The sequence below is a fragment of the Falco naumanni genome, chromosome 1 (assembly GCF_017639655.2).
Source record: "Falco naumanni isolate bFalNau1 chromosome 1, bFalNau1.pat, whole genome shotgun sequence".
In the NCBI taxonomy this organism is placed as follows: domain Eukaryota; kingdom Metazoa; phylum Chordata; class Aves; order Falconiformes; family Falconidae; genus Falco; species Falco naumanni.
Window position 1 is genome coordinate 126391987 of NC_054054.1, and position 25687 is coordinate 126417673.

The 25687-nt window shown below is 39.4% G+C and overlaps 1 protein-coding gene across 4 annotated transcripts in view; it reads right to left on the reverse strand.

Moving 5' to 3' along the window:
* RPTOR (regulatory associated protein of MTOR complex 1) overlaps positions 1-25687 on the reverse strand; it is a 156790-nt gene that overhangs the window by 125235 nt on the left and 5868 nt on the right. For all 4 annotated transcript variants that reach the window (XM_040582170.1, XM_040582169.1, XM_040582168.1 and 1 more), the window contains exons 2-3: positions 16779-16881; positions 13495-13577 (exon numbers count right to left, since the gene is read on the reverse strand). In XM_040582170.1, the coding sequence (XP_040438104.1) occupies positions 13495-13577; positions 16779-16881 (186 nt within the window). The remainder of the gene's footprint in view (positions 1-13494; positions 13578-16778; positions 16882-25687) is intronic.

A 25687-nucleotide genomic window follows, 5' to 3' on the forward strand; every position in this document is an offset into this window, starting at 1 on the left:
TGGCCTGCTTCCAAGCCTTCTGATGTTGAAGTGGTTTTAGTGAAAAACTACATATTTCATTCAAGACAATAGTATGTTGTTCTTTGGTTTATTCAAAACCATTACTAATACCTCAGTCCTGTGATTTACTGTGATTTAATTTTAATACTTACTAAACCACATCTTTTTTCTTACATCAAAGCAAGATTTAAGATCCTGAATTTACGCTGGCTTTGGAAACACATCAAAGGATAGACAAACTTAGAACTGTACAAGAACACTTCTATTTTTGCACAATTTCACAACAAATGAACAATTTACATGGAAGAGAATTCTTTCACGAGCAGCAGAACCAAGCCAAAGTTTTCCCAACTTCTGCTCAGTTTTGGATTTTCTGTCACTTAACTGGATGCAATCTCTTTCTGAAGGGCTGGGTGTTAGTGGAGGTTTCTCTCCTCCCCTCCCCAACATGTAGCTGTTATAGCCCGGTAAGAGTACGCTGCTCAGGCTGCAGCCTGTTCCTTACCTGACCAGGAGAGTAACAACACACAGTCTGTCCCCTACCTCCATCCAGCTATTTTCACAAAATGTTTAGGACAAATTTAAATTCCCAGTTCTCAAGAGTTTTAAAAATGGCATGTGGTGTGTTAATGTTGCTGGAACATACAGTGGGTGCAAGATGCAACCACACAGTGCATGGTTTTATTTTAAAAGCCTGGCTTCCTCAGGAAATCAGTCAAAAATACATTCAATCTTTGGAATTCATGTAGCAATATGTTCTGCACTACCCCATTACAACTGTTTGTTTAAAATAACCCTTACTACATTCAATAAAAAGTACATCTTGTAATAAATCTGGTTCCTTTTCTACAAAGTGTATCTGCCATTTTATCCAAAAGCAATGGACTCGAACTTGTGCAGCTGTTTTCCACATTCACCCGAAACAAAGAAAACAGCAGCAAAATCTGAGTAAGACAGAAAACCTTTACAGGCAGAACATGACCTTGTAGTCACTCCCAGTTTGCTGTCGAGCCTGGAAAGGCTAGTGGTATGACAAGTTTGTCCTCAAGTACCCGGTAAACTGTTTAGCACAGAACCTGGCAGGACGCCTGCAGTCTCAGAGAGCATTTTCTGAATTTCTCAACATTTGCACTGATGCAACTTTGCTGTTCATTTCCTTACGCTTGCAAATGTGAGTGTCAGAGCAGGATTTTGCTGCACTAGGTCAGGCTGCAAAACATGGGTAGCAGAGAAGTAAACAGCTGCAAGAGCATGTTATGAGATAACTTCAGAGATCAATTCAGCAATGTAAGAAGTGATTTCAATTTATACCCACCACCAATCAATTGTAAATTCAATTGCCTGTAAGCCCAAGCTGATATGACCACAATAACTCTTGGGTTAGACACATGCATGCAAATACAAATTATTCTGAACCATATCCACAGACTCCAGGCTATTTATTTAAAAAAAAAAAAAAAATCACAACACCTTTTAGGTGTTTTAATTTTAGGTTGTGGGCACATGAAATTACCCTCATGTAAATTCATGAGGATTAATCAAAGATAATAAAAACCTGCCTATTTAAGTACAAGGGAGTATGCTGGTTACACAAGTTACACACCAACAGCTTAACCTGGTTAATGGAGGCCATGAAAAAATGTTTCCAATAAATTTACTAGTTATTGCAACCTGAAAAGTATTAAATACAGTGGAGGCGTACTATAACTTACAGATACTTAAGTTTAAACGCTAAACTAAGCCACAAGGAAGACTCTTGCAAGTCTTAAGCAAGTGCTCTGTAGATACTTGGTTGCATTTTAAAAATCCATCTCAGTCTTCTAGATGCCAATATATTCACAAACAGCCCAAGACTTAAACAGCTTAATTTGCTGGATGTCTAGGACAAAATGCATTACTAGAGCTAAGCTATAAGGGTGGAACATTTATTTGCTTCACTGTAGTCAGCAGTGTAGTGACTTTACCTTTCCTCTGCAGAGTCTTTGACCTTGCTTTTAAGTCCAATGTGAAATGAATTCTGAAGTACCTAATCCTCATTGTGTGGATTCAGTATTGAATAATACTTCCAAAAAAATACCTTTGAGCAATCTGTTCATGAGAACTGATGTCGACAGGGAAGACAAAAATCAAGACTACTAACCTTGAATATCTGCTACAACAGATTCAGGAGACAGGTGTGGTTTTCAGCAATTGCAAGCTACTACATACTAGAAGTTCGCTGCAAGATTTAAAGAAATTCCACCCACCAGCCTACTCTGTATGATAAGAATCCCTCCCTATCTGTTCAAATAAAATAAAAGTTCTGAGATGGCTACGTAAATAACTGTTTGGTTTTAGACAAAGGAATTTTAAAAGGACTTAAATCTGCTTCTCACATGCTGGCTCTCTATCCTCAGTCTGATGGCTTTGATGGGTCACACCACAAAACGCTGTAACAGGATTTTAAGTCCACACCAGGACACATCTTTAAAACCTACTTAGTCAAATAACGTAACTCCTAAGCAACAGTGTCATTTTAGTATTATTCCTTCTTTATAACCTCTATTTTAAGAGCTCTTTAAAGTTCCAGACTCTGCACCTTCTTGTCTCTTAAATATAAACCTAGATATTACTGGAAACTCAGTTCGGGTTGCCAGATCACAATCCTGGGCGTAAATGAATCCTCAAACTGGTTGTCTTTCTGTTCTGGTCAAAGTGCATCATACTCAACAGGAGGAACTACTATGCCTAGGACCAGAAGTTAACCTTATCAATACTAAATAATTATTTAGTAATTTCAAGTTTTCCTCTGAGTGCAGTCACTGTTTCATGAAGCGATATTCAGATTAACAGCTTAATGAGTCAGGAGAAAGAAAAACAGAGGGTTATGCTTTATTAAGATCCATGTGGAAAGAGTTAAAACTGAAGTATTTCAGGCTTTTCTCATTCTGCCTTAGAGATGAGCAGAGATCTAAACAAAAATGTAAATAGTTTTCTTTGTTAATGCTATTAAGTTTTGCACAAAACTCTGATGTCTATTCAAAAAGAAGCTTCAGTTGCGTGATGCAGTATCATTTGCATGTCCAAGTCTGCAAAGACCGAACCTTTGCCCAGGGGATACCTAGTGGTATTTACTAGATAGAGAACACCAGGGTCCAAGCAAATGGGTCTGCAGAAGGCTCCTCCCTGTCTCTAACGGTCACTGATCCACTACCCTCCGTGAACACAAAGACAAGGTATTTCTAAATAGGTCACACAGAGGCTGGGTGGTAATTACAGAAAAACGTTAATCAGATTTGAGAAGGCAGAGCTGCTTACCTCTTTGAAGAAGCCTTTCCAATATCAGGTCTTTCTTCACATCTTAGGACAAACTGACATTAAGAGTACAATGGCCATATGAAAATACCCTAGAATACATAAACCTTGCTTGTCTGCCAATTCTGGCCTCATTTTGATGACTAAATAAAAAACAAAACAGAGAGGAAGTATGAAATGTGAATGGACCTTATTGTCTGAAGACTATGGAAAGCAAAGCATGAGAAAGCATGGTCACTGAACGATTGCAACCAAATAGAGAATTTCAAAACTAATAGGCGTTCAGATGCTGGGTGATAAGGCAAAGAAAAAGCACTTCAGAGGCATTCTCAGGACGTTCCACCTTATCAAGGGGGGCCCCATTGCTTCTGCAACTGAGAAAGTGTGTCAGGGAGGGGAAGGCAATTGGTAAAGCAAGAATCTGGTTCTTGGTAGCCTTATGCCCTTGGCAGCTTCCTTCCCAAGCAGGCCTTAGGGAATGTGCACTGGGAGATTTTACCAGGTTCACCTTCGCATTTTCAAGGGGAGCTCTTTAAAATGTCAGAAATAGCAGTGGGGTGTCCTGGAGCCTCAGCCCTGCAGCGATGCAGGTCAGCTTCCCAATCACCCAGCAGCAGTTCAGTGATTTTGAAGACTGCCACTTTTCAGAGAGATGCACTAACACATTACTGCATCACTTTAATAAAACAGGAAGAAATTTTGTTTACTTACAAGTTAAATGTCCTTTTCATTACGGTTCAAACTTATCTCTCCAGACTTTGGCAATAGCTTCCCCTTTGCCCCATCTCCTTCATTCAAGGTCACTCCTGCCTGCAGTGTTCAAGGCTGATTTCAGCAAGATGGCAAGACCCAGAGGATTTTCCCACTAAACTGATTTTGCAAGTTTGTTGACTTAGTTCCAGAATGCCAGATCACTGCTGATCTGCAATGCATGAACAGTTCAGCTCACAAAACAGCTTAAAATGCTGCTTCCCTGTCTTTAGCAGCCTCTGATTGTGCTTCTTCATATCAGTTCATGCCTGTAACTATTTCTCCTTTTTTGTGCCTCATTTTTCCATAAGAATCTCAGAGAAATTACGTACATTACTGCTGCAATTTCACAGTTTCCACTTTATTTTAGTAGTGTATTAAAGAATTATCAGATTTTTTTTCTCACTATCAGAAGAAATAACACATTCTACCTAGGCTGAGCCCCAGAATTGCAGTAGAGAGCTTCTCACTTGTACAGATAATTCCCAGATGCTTTAGTTATCATTGCTATAGGAGATTTTTTTTATGTACAGGTGGTACAGCTACTCCCATGTGAAGGCAGTCACAGCAGCAGTGCCTACAGATACACTGCTACAATTCAGGCTACAAAACTCCAGGGAACCTATGCAGTGGTTTTAGATGCTAAAATCCCCACAGTCATTCATCATGACTCCCTCCTGATGCTTAGGGCCCCAACAGTGGAAGAAAATAGGTGGCCCAGTTCAGATTTTTCAGCACAAAATAGAGCAGCTTCAATGTAATGCATCTTTCTTGATGGTTTAAACCGAGACCCTGGTCTTGTGTTCTGCCCTGCCAAGCTACGCTGTGGGTGAGTGGGGTGGCTGGGTTGCTGACCACCTCTTGGAGAACTACCAAAAGGAAAACTACAAGTCACATACTGCTTCATTTGCCCTAATTTTCTCTGTATTCACAAGACCAAAGAAAAGTGGCTTTCATCATTTACTATACTTAAAATCTGTGCTTTTCTGGCTAAACAACCAGTTCTTCCAGAGAGATATTTTGCGAAAACAGCACAAGGCTAACAGTCAAACTCAGAATGGTACCACAATAAATTTTCACAAAGTATGAGAATGTGAATAATTGGTTTTGGAAATTATACCTGTTAACCCCTCTTCTGTCACTTTTTTTTTTGTTTGTTTGCTTGTTTCTGGAAAAAAATGCTGGTTTATGCTGAAGACAGTCGATCTTTACAAGACAGCAAAGGATTGATGCAGCAAAATTTTGCAGAGCCTGAAATAGCTGCCAAATTCAGAAGGCTGTTGGGAAATAAAAAACATAGTCCTCTTAGGAAAACCTGGTTTCGTTAAATAAGGTCACAATGTTCTGTGGTTTGTGTATTGTTGTTTTGGTTTTGGTTTTTTTTACTTCTTCATTTTTTTCTTTATATATTCCTACATCTGCAGAGTAAGGGGACCAAGTGAAAGTTTTACCATTTTAATTTTCCCCTTTCTACATTACATTTCCCCTTTCTGCATCTACAAAAGAAATTCTACAGTATTTCTTTTGCAGGAGCGATTAGTATTTGCTCTTATTTTAGAAGAAAAACCCTACAGAAATAAAGGAAAAGTATGAGTCACAGAGAGACCAATAATTAGGTCATGTGTTCAATTAGTTTTCATGCTTAACTAGTTACTCTTTAGGAAATGCTCAGCCTTTGATGTGCAGCAGGCAACTTACCAATTAATTAGGCAGAAAGAAGCAATGCAAGGAAAGAAACCTCAGAAACTGTATCAAAGCCCAGAGATATCTAATGAGGGAAACAACAGCAACAACAACAGAAAACATGCACAAAAAGATAGAGGCTTTAAATTATCTGTTTCAAGTATCTTGGCTGTACTTCCTTTGAAATTAAGAGAAAACTGTTGGAAAGCAGACTAGAAGAGAGAAAGGAGCAGCCTTGTTTGATCGGAAAAGCATCACTGTTTCCTTGAAGGCTTGCCACAAAAAATATAATCTATCCGTATTGTATGAGATGTCTCCTCAGAGACCATCACCGACTGATGAATGCAAGCTGCAAGAGGCATCACACAAGATATGATACTGGATTAGAACAAAATAGGAAAACCCTTTTATTTAAAAATCTGTACAGTTTAGCACAATCGGACACATGCTGCTGGAAGTCTCAACCTGGCACCAGCAACTGGGGAGAAAATATAATACATAGCCACAGTTCAACTAACTAACGTTTCTATTAATGTCACAGGCATGCTGATCTGGGATTAGTACCAAGTTTCTCGGTCCCCTTAGGCCCACTTCAATACAAGATTGCTGCAGTCGCTCCTCCTTGACTACGTCACCTCTTTGATCTGAGTGAAAAAATGGGTACAACCACATAAATTTAATGGGCTGGAAAGACCTAAAACATGCCTAGGTCTGCCAGACTAATGAGTTCAAATATGTTACTGCCTGTCTCTTAATAAGTGACACTAATGTAAGTCATGGAACAACAAAAAGAAAACTGCATAAGGAACAGAAGCAAAATTGCTGTGTGACAGCATCCACACCATCATTAACACACCATGCTCAGTGACTAGGGATGCTACACACAGGCATTTTCAAATATAGGTATTTGCTTTCAAGCTTTCCCAACCCTTCCCAAAAGCTTTCAAAAAGTTTATTTAATCTTGCCCCCCTAGATTTCTCCAGTTCTTCCCCTATCTGGGATTTTCATGCCCCCTCTCATAGCTCATAGTTCTCCTTCACTCCAGGGATGTCCATTCAAGTTAATGAAACACAACTAATTCCATCAGACAATCAAAATAGTGAAGATAACTGCCTTAGCAAAAAAGGAGGAAGCGGAGAGAAGAAAAAGGGAGATAACAATGTAGCACTTTAATTAGAAAAATCTATACTGTAATTGACTTTGTTTTATTTAGGCAAGTCGGAATAAGGGGGGAAAAATTATTTGGGATGTAACATCTAAAGCTCTCTGGCTTTGCTGGTGTCAGTTATTGGGAGGGGAAGTACAGAGGCCCTGGAGCTACTGGCCTGAAATGACAGGAGGGGGAGTGGGGGAAACAGGCAATGCTCAGATGACAAAGTACAGACCTTGCTGTGGTGCACAAACCTCTCACACTCCATTAAGTTACTTATCAGAGGATGTAAACAAATCCCAAATTCCACAGAAGAGTTGACCTTCAACTTGAAGTAAAGGTCTCTGTACAAAAGCAAGTCTCCACTAGAACGGTTTTGTAGCATCTCAGAACGGCTCGGGACACTTTGCACCTCTGCACTTTCACTGGCTCATCTCCGAATCTGCTGAAGACCAGGGCCCAGCACCCACCTGGTAAGCTGGCTCCTTTCAAGGAGCTGACACGAGCATTGTGCCACTGCAACAAATTGATGGACAACAAATATTCAAATTGTGGCAAGGGGCTTCAGAGCTCTTCCCCTTCCCCTGAAACCTCCACACACATCAAAATAAGACATCCAACTACAGTCCACCTTAAATATAGCGGTGAACTTTCTTCTAACCCATACATGATCCTCAACTCCCGTGCACCATAACTACAGCTTTATTTTCCATAACAGTCCAGCTTAAAAAGATAAAAGTTCCACTCCAGTCCTTGGCTTTGCTTGGTAGCAAGGCTGTCAAGGTTCTTTGGCAGATCTCATGAACATCCTAATTACATACTGCTTCAGTTTAAAGAACATGCTGTTTGTAATCACTCTCTAGATATCCTCGCCTCCAGTTCATCTATTGCTCCTCCTCTTTTCACCTTCCAAACCTTATTTCTTTCAGTAATCTCACATGCAACCCAAATTTTACCTACAGCCCTATACTCTGGTTTGCTCCACATCTATTTCTCTCCGTATATGCTCTTCCACCTGGTGATGGCACTTCCAAAACTCCCCTATAACCACTCACTTCCTATTTCTGTATTGTACTACACCGAAACATCTACCAGCACATTTAGAGCCAGGCTTCTGCTATGCAAAGACTCTTATCACACTGACTGCTACTGTTTTACTGTCTCTTTGTACTCTCCCATTTGTTTGCATCAGTCTTATTTCAGACTGCAAGCTGTGCAGCAGTGGTTTTCATTTCATCTGTACAGCACCTGGCTGAACCAAACCCTCCCATGACTAGGGCTTCTGACTCTTGCAAGAGTAAAATCAAAACAAACGAACAAAAAAATCCCAAAACAAATAATAATAATAATAATAATAATAATAATAATAATAATAATAATAATAATAATAATAATAATAATAATAATAAAAACCCCAAACAAAACACTGGGGCTGGGGTGGTCTGCGCAGCTGGGGAAGAAGTAGGGGGAAAAAAAGAGAGGAAAAAAGGAATCTTACCAAACACACCCAAGAGAGTCACAAACATCTGTTTGCCAGTGGTCTCACAGCTAGCTGTGCAAAGACCACCACATAGCACAGACTCTCAAGAAAAGGAAGACTTTAAAAAATTGAAAACATTCATTTTCACTGAGACAAGGTCCTGCTCCTCCAGTGTTAAGAATGCACTTCATGAGCAATGGAGAAATGCAAGTGTCTGAGACACCTTCTTAACCTCACCTCTACTCAGGAAGAGTTATGAACAGCAGGCTTTGACCTTATACCGGCAGGACTGGGAAAGTTTCTGTCAGAGAATAAAGAACAGTACCATTGGGATTCAGTTGGATTAGTAGAAATCACAACAGAAAACAAGTAGAAATCAAAATTATTGAGAGAGATGAAATAAAGGAAGAAAAAGTCCTGTGAATTTTCTGGTCAGATTACAGTTAAAGAAAGAAACTGGTCAAAAGCCATAGCTAACAAAAAGAAAAAAAATAATCTATAATTTCATGCAAATTTAATAAGCATATGCTCCAGACTACTTCATACCAGATCCTGAATTATGTAAACTGTGCATCATTCAACCTACACTTCTGCCTTCGGCTACACAGTTCCGTTCTCAAAGGCATACACAGGAATGGAAACGAAGGAAACTTTATTGTCTAGGGGAGGCTAGAAGCCAAGCAATGACATGTCCATTACAAGAAAGCAGGGGGGAGAAAAAGTCTGGTACCCTTCTAAGAACAAAGCCAGCAAGCACAGACCAGCCGCATCTCGTAGCGCTCTGTACAATACCGCACACAATGACCATTTTATACAGGGTAACTGGTGCTTTTTATATAGAAGTACCATAGCTCAGTTCAGAGAATTCCAGCCAAGAGGATGCAGAAAAGCACGCTCTCTTAAACCAGCCCACAAGAAAAGGAGCAGCGTGCTGTGCAGAGGAGTAGTAGAAAGCTGGACAACACCTTCATCCTCTGCTCCAGCTCTGCACAACATTACAGCAAAGAACCCAAGTCCCAGGCTCTGCTGATAAATGGATATAAACTGGGACTTAAGTAACAGTAACGTGTCATAAAAATCCCCAGTAGCTACTGCATCTCCATAAACCATCTCACTGCAGCAGCACTCGGAATTTGCAATCTGCTATTCCTATTTTCAAACAAAGTCTGTTGACTTTTAAACTAAGGAAAGTTCTGCGTTGTGAATGGCATGACACGCAATGCTGCCAAGAAAACCAAATTTGCATACAAACAATATTTGCTACTTACTGCCAGCACAAGCAAACCAGTTCTCTCTCTGGTCGCTACAACACAGGCAGTATATCCATATAATATAAAGGGTAATCAATGAGGATCAGAAGCAGAGAAATGCCATATCAATGTGATCAATTTCTTATCTAAATGTTTTAAATACACAGCATGCAAAGTATCTCCAATAAAAATGTAAAGTATTTTATTCCAGGCAATTGAAGTGATGATACAACGTGCTGTCCCTGCTAAAGGTTCTCCTTTTCCACCGTGTTCTCCTGACACTGCCTGCCAAACTCTTTAGCCCAGACCCTGTAACCAGCACGCCCCAGGCCTGCTCAGCTCCACCAGCCACCCTCCAACCCTCCAGCCTGCAGGTCCCAAAGCCAGAAGCACAGTCCCGAGGAAGGTTTTTCCCCTCTGATCAGGTATTGTGGGGTCCTGTGCTCTTAACTTCACTACCTTTTCCTCCTTTCATTCTCAGCTGCTTAAGCAACCCCTCTTATCCCCTGTAATTGAGCCTGCTTTCCAGATTACCCTCAGGTTTAACCCCTTCCATGCCCCATGAAGCTCAAAACTCGTGAGCTTCAATAGTAGAGAAGAGCTCTTTGTTTTCTTTCCACTTTTTCAGCAGCACCTTAACTATCTTTGCACCGACTTGTGAGAACTCTTGTTAGGAAAATTCTTTAGAAAGACAAAACCTACAGCTTTGTCACCTCCCTCGTTAAAATTTTCATTTGAGAATTGCAATGAAATGACTGAATATTGTTTAACTGCAGTATTTTGCAGATAAAACAACAGCTGAAGTGCTTTTTACTCCTGCAGCACACAAATTTATGTAGCTACAAAACAATAAAGCAAAGTCTTAAATTTAATCAGAACAAATACTTCAAGCAATGGCAAGCTGATAAATTATTTAGAAAGGGGCTCAGTAAGACCTGGAAGGAAATACGCATCAGCTGTGCAGCCAGGGAGCTTCCAGAAACAAAGAATTTTCATGCTTCCTCCTTGTAAAGCTTTTTCATCTAAGCTATTTGTATTTAAAGGAAAGGGAAAGTATTTGAACAACATCCTACCATTCAGACAAGGACTGCACTGGTAGTGATGTCACAGGACTTTTCACACAGCTTTTATTACTGACACAATCTATTTACCCACAGTTAGTATCGTTTGTGTGTTCACAACAAAGAGTTGATGACAGCCATTTCCTAGCGTAAGGACCCACTCTGACAGCCTGGTAATATTGGCTATTTCAGAAGATTTTAATGATTTGGTCTTTTTTTCAGACTGCCTAGTTTTCCCCATATTGTCTTCCTTCCATCAATTCTTCAACCATTCCAAAACATTGAGAAATAGACAAAACTAGATGTATTAGTATTTATATGAAAGGTCTAGGAAATTCAATAATGTTCCTATTGTTTTATTGCAGATGGCACATCAACTTCTCTTTATGACTGCAGAAAACTCAAGAGCCCTGTCGAGTGCAATAAAACGGTACGTGTTTAGCTTTGCAATGTTTCAAAGGGCTGTGATTTACTGCTAAGAACCAGGCACCTTGCACACAAACATCTGAGCTCAGTAATTGCCTCATGTTTTGTGCAAACTCTACAAGGCAGCGTGAGGTCAGCCCACACAGGGTACCTGCTGCTTCTAGATGCCGGTCTCTCATTCCTCAGTAATATGGACTACGTTACTAAAGAGTGGAGAAAAAGGTTTGTTTTCACCTTTGCGTCAAGATGTTTTACTCCCCTCTTTGATTTCAGACACTATTTGAATTTTCAGCCAAATTCTCAGGCTGCTAGAGAAGGATTTTAAAAATTGTCAATGTACCAAGAGGTAAAATGCAAAACTAAATTCTCTTGTCTTAAACATATCCCATATATGCTTCAAGACAAGTCCTTCTTACATAAATATACTTACAAAACACCTCAGGAAAAAGCAGACCCACAGACAATTATCCACAGATTCAGTAACGTGGACATTTCACCACTAAAAACCAGTAAGCCTCCTTCAGGTAATACCTTCAGCTTTCACTGAAAGACAAACTCAGTTCTAGTCAGTCAACCCTGAGTAAGGCAGCAGGGAAGTATCACGCAAAGGCAAGAGGTAAAGAAGCAGTACAAACTGCATTTACATTCAAATTGCTCTGAATACAATATTATTTCCATCTAGTTTGCATTAGAAAGTAGAGGAGGGACTTGGAACACATGCAACAAACTACTTCAGCAGCAGCCTTTAAAAATAAATACGCCAACAACCCTTTTTTGGGTGAAAAATATTCACAGCAGTGTCTGGCAAAAGAAAAGTTTATATTTACTTCTGCAAAGATAATCTCAAAGCCACTTGACCTTTACCTGAACATATTAGCCCTTCAAGAAGGAATGGAAGACTTTGGGGGGATGGGGAAGAACAAGAACCACAAGTTCTCTATCTCCCTGTACAAACAGGGACATTCAGAGCTTCTAGGTTCCAGACCCAAACAAAACATCAGCAGCGGCAATCTACAGATTTCATAAATTATAAAGAAACAAGTAAATGAATGTAACCCATCACAGTTTAAATAGAAGGACTGATTAAAAATACTTCAGGGCACTGCCAAGACAAAAGCCTTCCCAACCAGTCATCCAGCACAGAGGACAGAAAAGCACCAGTAACTTTCCAAACTGCAGACTTAACCATAACTATAGACTTTCAAACTACATACTACCAGGCATTACAGCGACATTTCATAGATTTTTTACATGTTAAGTAAGATAGCGAGCAATGCTAGAAACAGCAAATGTAGTCCTGGTACCAACATTATTGTTATTATTACTGACATAATTATTATTACTGAAGACAATCTGAAAGGAAGAGACAATGTCTCTGTAAAAAATTAAGGCCAGGTCAGTATGCATGCCACATCATAGGGAAAAAAATTAAAGCAAGTCTACAAGTAGGTTCATTCAGTGAAGTTGCAGTTTCTGTTAGGGTTACACATTACTTACTTTTAATGATAGATTTATGATTTAGTAGTCAATAGTCCAGGTACTTTGAAGAGGAATATTTTGACCCAAACTGCCTACAGCATACAGGTAAGGACAGGAACATACTGGGGAACATTAGCAGTGAAGATGATTCTACAGTTCCGTTTTTCTATTTGGAAAATGCCACAGACTTCAAATTTCATTCTTTAGATCTTTCTGTAGTTTATTTACTGAGACACATGAAACTATGGACATTGAAATATCCAGAAGCAAAACACTTGCCCAATTGAAAGCATGAGATGTTACAAAACAGGAAATACTCAGTTGCTTGCATGCTTCCTGAACTCCTGCTTTGCATTACTATTATCCAAAACATTCATCTACAAAAACATATACACACATTATAATTTAGAGTTAGCAGTTACCAATGCTCTGAAATGATGTTTTACAACAAAACCAAAAGCATTCTTCAGCTTCTAGCTGTACAACATTCACTTTTTCCAAATGATAAAATCAGTAATGATGAGTGCTGGAACAGAGTTTTGAACTAGGTGAGGCCAAACACATTTTTATAACCAAAGAAACTATAAACCTGAATGAAACGCTTCAGAACATCTCAGTCAGAGGAACCTAAATTTAAAAAAACTAAAACACCACAACAATGTAGGGACTTAGTACTTTAAGCAAATACCCCAGACGTGATCAAAGAAATTGCTAGCCCAGAGGGGCATCTGCTAGAAAGCTATTAAGTTTCACAACTTGCAAGAATTTATTCACACTGATGGATGAAGGAACCAATAAATGCCACACATGACCACGATGCCACATAACAGACGCATATCTTAGTTTTCAGTCTACATTGAATGTTATCACAAAGAAGTATCGTATCTATAGCTGCAGAGGGCAACCCAAGAAATACTTACTCTTGGCTGCCAGTTTTCATACTGCTTCTGTAAATTTGCACCAATGGTTTCCAGAGCTTTTTGAGGCCCCATTGACAGAGGATCTAGGAAATATAACACAAATGAGTATTTTTGACCACAACTGAATCACTCAGCTTGACAAGAGGCAGAAATTATTTCTAGTTCTAGGTGCTTTTAAACCTTCAGCTGTTCCACACTGTGTTTCTGTAAAATCCAGATCTACAGCCTGGGAGACCAAAGTCTACATCAAAGCATGAACACCACCTGCCTTTGCAGAAGAAAGCAGCCAAAAGCTTTCCACACTTTCCCTCTCCAGTGTTCTGCTTGCAAGAAAGATCATTTAATGATATTTTAATGCAGGTTCCTTTCATGCATTCAATTTCAAATTCATAAACATTACATTCTTCATGGAATTTACTTGGATGCGATACTCAAAAATTATCCCCAAATTCTTCACTCAAGTACAAATTAAACACCATTATGGACCATGAAATTTGGAAGATTTCTCTCGCTAAGGTAATATACACAATTTGTTTTGAAAGACAGCGGAAGCATCACATTTGTTTCTTTTAATATTGAAAAAAGGTTTCTGTAATAAATAATGACAAAAATTTAGATTGGTTAAATATTTGATGATAAACATTTTTTCTTGATGAATGCGAAACCCTGCTTAACTTACTTCCATTGCTTACTGCTTCAGAGATTATACGCCATTTGTAATTTTTAAGTTAATCTTATCACTAATTACCACCACCCATACATACCACTACAATTTCAGGTTATGTGCTTTATTCAAAAACCACAGCTATATAATTGACACTATTAACAAGGTTCAAAAAGCTATTATTTTGCAATGCAATAAAAATTATTTTAAAAACATTTAATCACATCAATGAAGTTGTTTTTTTTAATCTTTACAAATATTCAACCTTGTACTGTTAGAAACAGAACATAAAGCAGGATGAAAGCAGGATTTAAAGAGTTATTTCTCTTAAAGGAATAAAAGCTAGGATCTTATTTGAGTTTTAGTACACTTCTGTAGAAAGATTTAAGGTAATGTGAGTACACCCTTTCCGTTTTTCCAAAACAAAGAGTGGCAAATTGTTTGCTCAGACTTCGAGAAGCCTGTCTGTCTTTGGCACAGCTGCAGGTTTTGTTCCAGAAGCCTTGCCAGAGCATCACCAGGATGGAACAAGCGCCTGCTCCCCACTATGGGCCCTGCAGTTTCGGCACGTGCTGACATACCGTTCAAAAACCCCCTTATCTATTGCAGAAGTCTTTATTGCTCTGAACTACAACAGTCCCCTTGCTATTTAAGCTGAGTTTCCAGCTGATATCCTTAAGATGTTGAACAGTAATCCCCCAAATGTATTCACACTGCTTTGCATCATCTTTTGTTAGTTGATATGTCATTAGCTACTGCTCAAATTTTTTTTTAAAAAGGAAACGAAAAACCAGCATAAACACATCAGAATTTTTCCTGAGTCCTTCAAAACGACCAAACTGAAGTTCAGAAAAAGAAATTAAGAATACTTTACATTCACTCTGCCAGCAGAAGAATGTAGTCTGTAGACTCTGGAGCATCTTCAGAGTAATTAGCATTATTAAAAATACCCTTTATACAAAAATACACTGGTGCCATTCTAACAGCCAAGGAGTAGAAACAAATTAATTTTCCTAAATACAGCTCACACCACCACAGCCATTACGTGACCTTCCAGCCTCCCTCACTGAGCATATATCTAAGGCTAGTGAAGGCCAGCAGACACACAGGCCAAGATACCTTCGGTATGATCACGCATGCAGACTGTGCCTTAAATGGGGCCAGGCTGACACTGCAGCACAGGTACCAGCCAAGGCTTAATTCTAGAGAAAACCCAAACACTTCAGACGTTCTAAGGGTGCACCCAGAAGGTACAGTAAGAACTGCAAGTGGCTTTTGTCTGAGAGTGGGGTGGCCATTTGTTACCAGGGTTCACAAGCTGGTGATCTCAGCTCAGTTGTAAATAGCAGCAATTGCACCGAAGTGATTTCCACACTTCCTTGCACATCTGGCAAAGACATTATGTTTCCACCATACACTCCATTAGCTTCTCTTGGGACTGTTGCATAGAAGTAAAAACAGCAGCTATTTCTGCAATTACCTTTTTCAAAAGTTTAAAGTTGCCTAGAAATGGAAATGTGTACTTATGTATATATACACACTGAAATTTAATTACAAAACTGCATTCAAAATTCTTTTTGTTGATGACAGTCACTAACAACTTTATTTTAATGACTCTGCAATGCTTTTCATTCTCTTTGCTCTCTACTCATGTATCAATGAGAAATCAGAGCTGTTCTCGCCACTGAATAGATCTGTTTATTAGTGCATGCTCATAGCTTTTTAACTGCTATAAAGTCTTCAGCAGTTTTAGGTTAAAAAAAATGAGATGCTATGATTCATAAAGCAGGTAAAGCAACGTTCAAAACGAGGCGTTCTGAAACTTTTTAAAGAAATTCCGTTTGTGCAATGAATAATTGGCTTTTCCAGACTATCACAAGCCCCAGAGTTCAGGATTACAGTGCTCTGCGCGCTACTTACTGAAGAATGAACATTTTCAATTCCTAGAAAAAAACCAAATCTCTCAGAAAGCCTTCTTAAACAAGGTATTTCCTTCTAATATTACTTCAGATTTGTCTCATCTTGATAATCAGACTTCCCAAAACCAAGGGAAAATTTCACTTCTTAACAAAAAACCAGGAATTTAGTCCAACACTGCATCAAAGTAACAAGCCCAGGTGTTGGAACTGCTGGCAAGACATCCTTGGGAATAATTCCAGGTCTTCTGAATTCATGATCCCAACTGAAATAGCCCCAGAGCAGTTACTTTGACATGCAGTAGAGACCATGCATTTTACAGAAACTTATTTCTATATTGTATGAGGCAGGGTAATTTTAAACCTTTGCAGATCACAGTACTCTAAAGATGTAACTGCTCAGAGATCTCCTTAGATATCTATAAGTCTATCACAATTAAAAGAAAGCTAAGTAGCTAATTAACAGGTTTTTTTTCTCCATGCTATCTCATTTCAGAACAAAGCAGGCAAGATGACATATGGCAGCAGTTACTGCTGGACCCTTAATTAACTCTATTCTAGACAGAGTGAAATCAGATGCCATTTCCTTTTGCTCACCCTAGTTTTAAGTCCAGGAAACACACAACTTGAAGATTACTATATATACTATAACTCAGTGTTTGTAAGACAAATAGAATTAGCTGGTGCTTGGAAGTTCGACTTACCGATCCAACACTCCAGACGGGCACAAGGAGTTGTTTTCACCACATCAGGAGGGTCCACACCGACATTTAGGCACAAGACTAAGGCAACACTAACAGTCTTCATCTGCAAAGACAGACAATAAAAAGTTTACTTAATGTAGAAGCAAAATCAGTTTTCTCTGGTGTTGAAATTTTACCACTACTATAACTTTTGAAGTGTTTCAACAAACCTTTGTTACCTGCTTTAACATGAACTATTTCAAGCAAAGCATGACTGATTAAATTTTCTTTTTTTTTAAAATAGAACAGTACTTAGACTTTATGTTACTATTTTTATTATTATTATTTCCAGAACCCATTCTTCTTTTACAGCATATAGAAATGGGTATCAGCAGACTTCTGCTACTCATCTCAAATTAGTCATTGTCCAACTGAAATACATTATTAAAACATAAGGATATGCTATTCAGGGTCCCTGATCAATATTATAATATATTATGCTCTCTCTAATATTAAAACCAAAAGCAAGGGAAAAACACCCACGTGACCAATTAAACTATAACAAGTCATTTAGTTCAATTTTTTTGGTATTTTTTCTTCACGCTACTTAGTCTGGATGGCCTTATTTTAGGAGGAATCACCCCTTGGTTCCCCTTCCTGGTCTTGCCCGTAGCTGCTGCTCCAGCATCAGCCCCCCAGAGCGAGCAGGCAGCACGCAGACATGCTTCTGCAGCCACAGGGGCAACACCAACACTGGCATCCCAAATCCACTGACACCTGTGGCCAAAAAGCTGCATTAAACCAATGACTAAGCACTATGGCCAGTTAAAAATATTGCTTGAAAATTATTACTGCACATCTTTATGCTCTATTCTAATCTCCCTCATCCCAATATCTCAACCAAAGAAGGAAAATAAAGGAAGTAACACGGCTCACAGTATCAAGTGCTCAGCACTCCCTTGCTTGTCTGAAGCAAGGCCACCCGCAGCGTCTCCACTTCCCCAGGGTGCTCATTACAATTCAGAACAGCAGGCAAAAAGAAAAAAAAAAAAAAAGAAGGAAAAGAAAAAGAAGCAAAAAAAAGGGGGAGAGAATAAAATCCAGACTTCATACTTGCAGAAAAAGCTAGAGCCACACAAATGTGTAATTTATAAAGGAACTAGAAACTGGAGCAAAGAGGCACTATTGACACCAAGAAGAGGGGGACAGGCTCGACATCAGGACAGAAACTCTAGCATCTGCTCACTCCCATGTCTATGATGGGGAACCCAGAGTAAAAAAATTAGCACGGAATCTGGTTAATGGCTTCACCTCAAACTATATTCTTGCTAACAAAACCCTGCAGTCATTCAGGAGTTACTCATCCCCATGAGTTAACAAGGAATAAGCAGCACTTTCCAGAATACTGATGAAAAGAGAGCCTGAATGGGGATTCCCCCACTGGCATTTCACGAGGGTTCCCAAAGGAGTGCGCACCGATGGGGTGAAAAGGTCCACAGCTGAAGTTTAGCACCAAGTACACACACAGTAAGAGTACTTTACCAAAACTAAGAACAATACATAGTAAAAGTATAGTTACTGGCAAAACGAGGATCAGCTGCAAGATGCATCTTGGTCCTGCAAAGCTGAGAGCAGCCAGGTAGCCCCGAGGCAACCCCACCAAGACTGATGCCTGCAACTGAACCCGGGGGCTCCGGAGGAAGAACACAGGCTGTGCTGACAGCCAGCCCGACTCATTCCTCACCCCCTGGAAGCCTTTCCCATCCTCCTCTCTCATCTTTTGCTTTCACCTCTCTTTTCCCTTCACCTTCCTTCACTTATTTTCTCAACACCAAACTGCCACCCTCAAAACTACGTTGTGCCAGCAATTGTTGATGCTTTTCACGCTGCTCACACTCATCTTAATTTTCTAAACCAAGCAAAGAACGAGAGGGAAGGTTATTTCATCTGTACCCAGGGCAACTGCTGCCCTGGTTTTAGACAATCCAGCACAAAGATCTCACTGGTGGTTCACTATAATAAAGACTTCTAATAAAAACATCCTACCAAAACCCAATATATTTACAAATGTTAGAATAATGAATTATAATATACAAATATATTTTTTTTACAAAAACACCAACAACCAGACACACATGACAACATTCACCAGAAGTGCACCCAGTTAAAAGAAAAGTTACCTCAACATCTAAGTATTGACTTATTTACCTCTCAATGCAAGCACATACAGAGAATCCATGAGTCACATAGAAGGACACAAGACTTCTTCCCCACCCTGAGAACTGCGCAATGCTATAGTAAGAGTTATTTCAGGAGATAGATCTATTGAGGAAACAGCCTCATATTGCATCAGAGGAGGCTTAGATTGGATATTAGGAAAAATTTCTTCACCAGAAGGGTTGTCAAGCACTGGAACAGGCTGCCCAGGGAAGTGGTTGAGTCACCATCCCTGGAGGTATCTGAAAGACATGTAGATGGGGCACTTGGGGACACGGTTTAGTGGTGGGCTTGGCAGTGCTGGGTTAATGTCTGGACTTTTCCAACCTGAACAATTTTATGATTTGCAAGGTCACAAAATAATACCCAACACTAGTAAAAGAAGAATAGTTCCAAAATTTTTCAATTCACCCAGTATAAAATCTGTATGTTACAAAAATGGACTGATTTTTAAGACTGACCAGAGATGACCTGGGAGCTCCATGCACCTTCAAGTCACCAGTACACTTGTTACTGGTCTCTGTGAACAAACTGGCTCCTACATGATGGAAGCTGCTGTACATAACTGGTAATAGATGAAAATAGTTCCCGTTAGTCTTAAAACCTAAGGGACAGGCTTTCTACCCAGTCAAGCAGATGTCTGGCACCCGATACTTCAATGCCTTATTTTTCCTCAGCAAGTGCACCTGGCTTTCTTCCTGCTCACCTATTTCATGCACCAATGAAAACATCATGTTACTTCGATATTGCAATAAATACTTACTACAACATGCAATTTGAAACCTTTCTATTCCTTTCGAGAAGGTATCAAAAGGTAAAGAAATAACTTTATTTAGAAAGCAGCACCTTTCAAGATTATTATTTAGTGTCATCTTTTTCTGCCTTCCCTTTCCCAAAACCCATCAAATATGTTTAAAACAGTAAGAGGCACACAGTTCCTGTTGAGATTTTTGGCTTGACCTACCTATGCACTAGACAAAGATAAGAAATTAATCACATATAATAAAATATATTAGAGAGGTAATCCTTTACTATTTCAAGCAGCACAGAAGTGTTATGTACCAACTATGCACATTTGCTGAGAACATTAGTGCTCAGTACTATGGTCTGGTAGAAAGGGAAAAAAAAAAAAAAAAAAAAGGAAAATAAAAGAGAGGGGGAATAAAACCCACCACAAAACATCTGACCATTACAGAACAACTTGCATTGACTGAGCTTTAACCTGCACACACAGACACCTTCTCAGTACACTACATCCATTGCCAGTTCACACAGCCTCCAAAAAACGTGCTGCAGGGTGTTAAAGAGCATGAACATCCCCATAAGTAATAACATGCTGGCAAACACACACTAAAAACCCAGAAGGAAACAAGAAAACTACAGGACAAAATAACTTATTAGAAGGGAAATATACAAATCATTTTTTCAAGAGAAAGTATCCTGCCAAACAATCTTTTCTATCTCATTTATTTATTGTTTCCCATTTGTGCTCTAATACTAATTTATTTTTCAATATTTTACTAGTAGCATCTGATCTGTGACTTACGCTGAACAGGCTGATCTTTATTTTCTATTCCCAAGTTCAGTGTTTTAGAAAAGCATTCTCAAAAACAGACAACAAACTGGTAATGAAAAGTAACAGTCTAACTGATCCCAAAGACAAATGGGGTTGCTGCTCCTCTGCCCACCTCCCCATGAAGGATGTAAAGCATTATATACTTTATGACTATCTGTTCTGCTAATAAAGAGCTCATCTTCAGTAAGAATTAACAGTTCTCTCATACTACCCTCTGACTCCTACCCACCATCCATCTATGATGTTGAATCATTACAGATCAAAAGAAAACCTAAGCCCAAGAAACAGAATAATGCTTTTCATATTTCTAAACTCTTTTGAAACATATTAACAGAAACTCTGTAGCATATTTAAAGCTTCTTAATACAAGAAGTACTAGGACACTCTCATCAGTCATTAAGACAGTAGAAATATTCTTTTTTACATTTCAGGAATACAGCCACCAGAATACATTTCAATAGATTTTTGTTAGAATTTACAAAATGAAACAAAAGAATGTTTGGCAAGCTCCTAGGAAAACCAATACCCACAACACTTTCCCAGCGAAGGCTCAAGATCAAAACCATAGAGGCTCTTAGTGCGGGCTGTTCTCTATATAATGTAATTTGTATGTTTAAAAAAAAAAAAAAAGAAAGAAAGAAAGAAAGAAAGGAAGGAAGAAAAATTGGACACAATTCACAACTCTGCATTGCATGCAAGTTAAAATTACTTAATAACCCTGGGTCAGAACCTGCAATACTTAAACTGCAAAATCCACTCTACCAAAAAGCTCTTCCTGAGAAGTAATGGGATTGCATTCAAACCCCAAATCCATCAGAAATGGGAGTAAGAGAACAGAGGTAGTTTCAAGTCTATTCAGATGAGAAGATGTTTATTAAAGCATTTGATGTTAAAATATCTATTACACTAAAGATCAGATAACTTGTAAAATATTTCTAATTTACCTCATTTAATTTTGAGACAAAACAGATTGGCAGACGAGAGAGTGTAACATCACCCATAGATATCTCAAACCAAAATTAGTGCAATTTCAGCAGTTACTTTCAGCTAGAAAAAAAACACATTACACTACCTGTATAAGAATGGTTTTGATTCAAAACCTGAAGTTTTATCATGACAGGTAGCCCAGCTTATTCTACTGTAGCACACCTGAAAGTAAATCCAGTCCAGACTGAAACTGAGACACCCCATTCTACCAGTTGCTATAGATTTGTTATAGGCTATAATAAGAACAGGTCAGCAACTAAGAAAGGAGTCATATAACCGTTTTATCTTCTAGTTCAAGTAATACCAAGGGTCAGTCTGTCAATCAATTAATGAGAAATTTTGCATTCTGTGGTAAGACCCTCACCTAACATTTCATAATGGACATTTTAAAACCCGTAAGTATTTTATTTCTACCCTGCAATTTTCAAACTGGAAGCTTTCTGTTTCAACACTACACAGATGAACACTCAACTGTTATAAACCTGCCTGGTTTTATGCCAGTAAGTCAAAATTGCTTCTGTGAGTTAGTACAAACACAAGAATAAGTCAGCATTAAGCATTAAATATATGCTGCTACATTATTTTACAGAGCTGAGGGTGAACCTACCAGCATTAAATACAAATACTGGGGCAGATTTCCAGATTGAGGAATTCTCATATCCACCTCATTTGGAAGCCCTCACTGGTCAGCAGGCACAATTCTGCCTGCTTGTTCAGTAAATTAATCCCCTTCCTAAAGACCTTCTTTGCACATTTTTCTTTATACACATTTACACAGATTTAATACAAGCCTCTTGACAAAAAGGCAAAATCAGCTAGGTGTTCCACAGTTACCGGGTTTGCAGACATGCCATTAAATACTTCAACAAGGAGCTCTCCTAAACACTGAGCAGTAACAGCAGTATTTAGCAACGTGAAACATTGTTCTCCCTTTGGAGTTTCAGTTACAGTTCATCCTGCAACACCAGAAAATCATGTTTTCCCTTTCCCAACCAAGCTGCATGGAGCTTTCCTACACAGCACCCACACCTGAGAGGCTTTCTCACACCAAGGTGGCCTCTTGCAGCAAGCTGCGGGCTGAGCTGGAGTGGGATTCTTCTGGGGATGACAGGATTCAGGGCAGATCAGCCACTGGAGGAGACTGACATCCCGAACTCTCGGGCAACTTCCTACGTCAGGGTCCTGCTAAGAGGTGACAAGTGACAACACTTTGTCCGGTTGCTCTCTAACACCACAGGCATCGTTGCCAGGGCTTAGGCACAAAACACACCACTGAGGCATGCCAGTTTACAAATCAGCTGTTGAAAGGGCTGAAAACTTTGAACAGGCAGACAAAACCTTGACTTCTGTGTCCACTTGATCATACAACCACACACAAAACCAAAGAAAGGTTTCTGAAGGGAGCAACTCAGAACCTGTCCCACATGTACATGGCTTCTCTCTGCCCTGCGAACAGGCAGAAGGAATACAGATCCTTGCGGTAGGAAGGGGGTCTGTTTGACACGTTGCCCTTTGTGCAGTCACATCACCAAGCTCTAATTTGGTACCCTTCTACACTCATTTCACACCATGCTGTGCAAGGTGATTGAGAATTTATTTTTTTAAAATGGATCTTCCCTTTAGCAGGCCAAATACCAAAAGAAGAGATACGTGCCAGTCCTCTTCAGCTCTCCTGTAACATTCACAAGGTCTACAAAGGTAGAGCTTTCAGTTTCAAGGAAGTTTTTTTATACGAAGTTTAAGAGAAATAAATTTGTTATGGGGGAAAAAAATATCTGTGCTCTTCACAGGGATAAAAATAGTAGAATACAAAGAAATACTTCAAGTTGACATTAATAATTCAACACCTCTGCAGGTAGTCTTCAGCCATCTGTAGCCCAAAAGGTCAGTTCTCACTGTGACTGTTGTGACAGCATACACTAGATTCCCAGATCAACTCCTCCTTAATGTTTGTTTTCCTTTTCTAACCTCTGTATTCTGCACTAATACTATGAATTTTCTTCAGAGGTTTATTATGTCCAACATGACCGTGTACCCAGCGAATGCAGCTACTACACAAGTTCAAGAGCAGTCAGTAATACTAACACAGCTCCTCATAAAACAGACGTTTAACTGCTGGCTTCACTATTTACTTTATAAGCACTTCTTATGGTTGTAAATGAATTACTACTATCAATCAATACCCAAGATAGACATACACACTTTCTATTTACTTGCTCGGAGAACAGCATGCATCTTCTCTGTCTGATCGGGAATAATATCAATCGACATGCTACGGCCCAGTGACCTCAGCTTCTGAAGGTGCCCTCAGAGGTCAAAGGTAATCCTGTATGACAGAGCAGCTCTTAAGATTAAAAACTACAAACTCAAGTAGGCTGATTCACTCTACCATAGCAAAGCATCAAAATACTGCCTTTAAACCACTGCTTAGATGCATATAACCAAAATGGTGTTATCTTGTCCCTGCTAAGCATTTCTTAAAAATAATGAAAAATAACAGGAAGCAAATATTTTACTTCTATGATTTTTGCTATCTTGATCCAACATGCAAAAAGAATCAACAAGAGACACTGTCTAGATGTTACTCCTCATTTGATCTGTGACAACAGCTTTCCTTCTCACCTCAGCATAACAGTATCTGTTTTGCATTCTGTACAGGCTTCTTTTCATCATTCCACCACATTCCCACTCCTGTCTAGCACTGCCTTTAAAAAGGTGTCCATCTTCCCATGCATTGACTTTATCTTCAGATCTTCCTTACAAACTATTATTTCAAATTATTCCTAGATGACACTTTTAGATCTTTAACAAGTCAATAACGCATGCTACACAATGTACATTTGATCAGGAATCACACTGTCTCGTGTAAGTGGAATCCCTGAGCTAGAGCCGACTTCACTAAATTGAAGCAACTTTTTAAAATAGGAAGTTTCCTGAGCTTACAGAAGCAAGCAAGAGAAAATGGTAAGGACAAAATCAAGTCCATCCTTTCAACTGAAGCATCAGAAACAGAACGATGATGTGTGGTTGTGTTTGAGAGCCATACGATACAGAACACTGTCCCCCTATGTAATAAGGCTCAATCACCCGACCACTGAAGGGTTTCACATTTCTTACTGCTGCTGTGCCACAGGGAGAAAGGAGGGGTCGCTGAGGGAAGACCATCAGGCTTCTCGGAGCAAACCATGGTGTAGACTGTGCTTCTTCTTGAGGCTTTGTCAGGCTACAAGGAGGTCAAGCAGAGGGACAAATGCTGAGCTATATCCAGACAGCAGGCTGCATAGAGAGGGATGGAAGGATCACTTGTGCCACAGACTGTTTGCCTTCTGAGGCACTGCTGCCCTTCTCTGTTCAGCAGAGTACAGCCCTAACGACACTGCTGCTCTCATCCCCTTCCCCACAAAAGCTAATCCAGCTATAGATCACCCTGCCACAACACAGCAAGGATAAGTAAATAAATATAAATACGGAAGTAAAATTACCACTGAGAGTGTCACTGGTAGAACCACTGGGACAAAAAGATAAGAAGAAACTCTTCAGGCACTGAGCCCGTCACCTACTGCATCCCACATCGTAACTTTTTATTAAAGAATGCCATTAGCACAAATCCGGTTTTGTGAACTATTTCAACTAGATCATTTATTGAAAGAGGTGTCTACACTACATTCTTTACAGAACAATAGAAGAGCAAGAAAAACATCTTGGGTTTACCAGATTTGCTTGGAAATGCCAGTTGAAGCTATTAGACAGAGAATAATCAATAACCTCCCTCAGTTATCCATGGCCATACTGTGCTAACAGCCACCTTTGGAAATGTTCAAGGGTAGAAGATCAGCACAGCAGCAAGCCAATTAAAACAACAGAGAGGAAAACACAACCAAACCCCCCAAACCTCCCAGAAAACCTACGTAACCCATGGAGACAAACAAAAATGAAACTCCAAGGAGGCCTGTTGCCCTTGAATTTCTCTATCTACACAAAGGCAGACAGAAGAAACGGTACACACCAGAGAAGCAATAACAAAGCATTTCTAAAACTTCCACATAACCTTCAGTCTCTCAACTACCAAAACATACACAATGCCAAAATAAAGAACTGGTAGTTGTCAGCAGAACAGATGTTTCACAGTTTTCACCACAAGACCTTCACG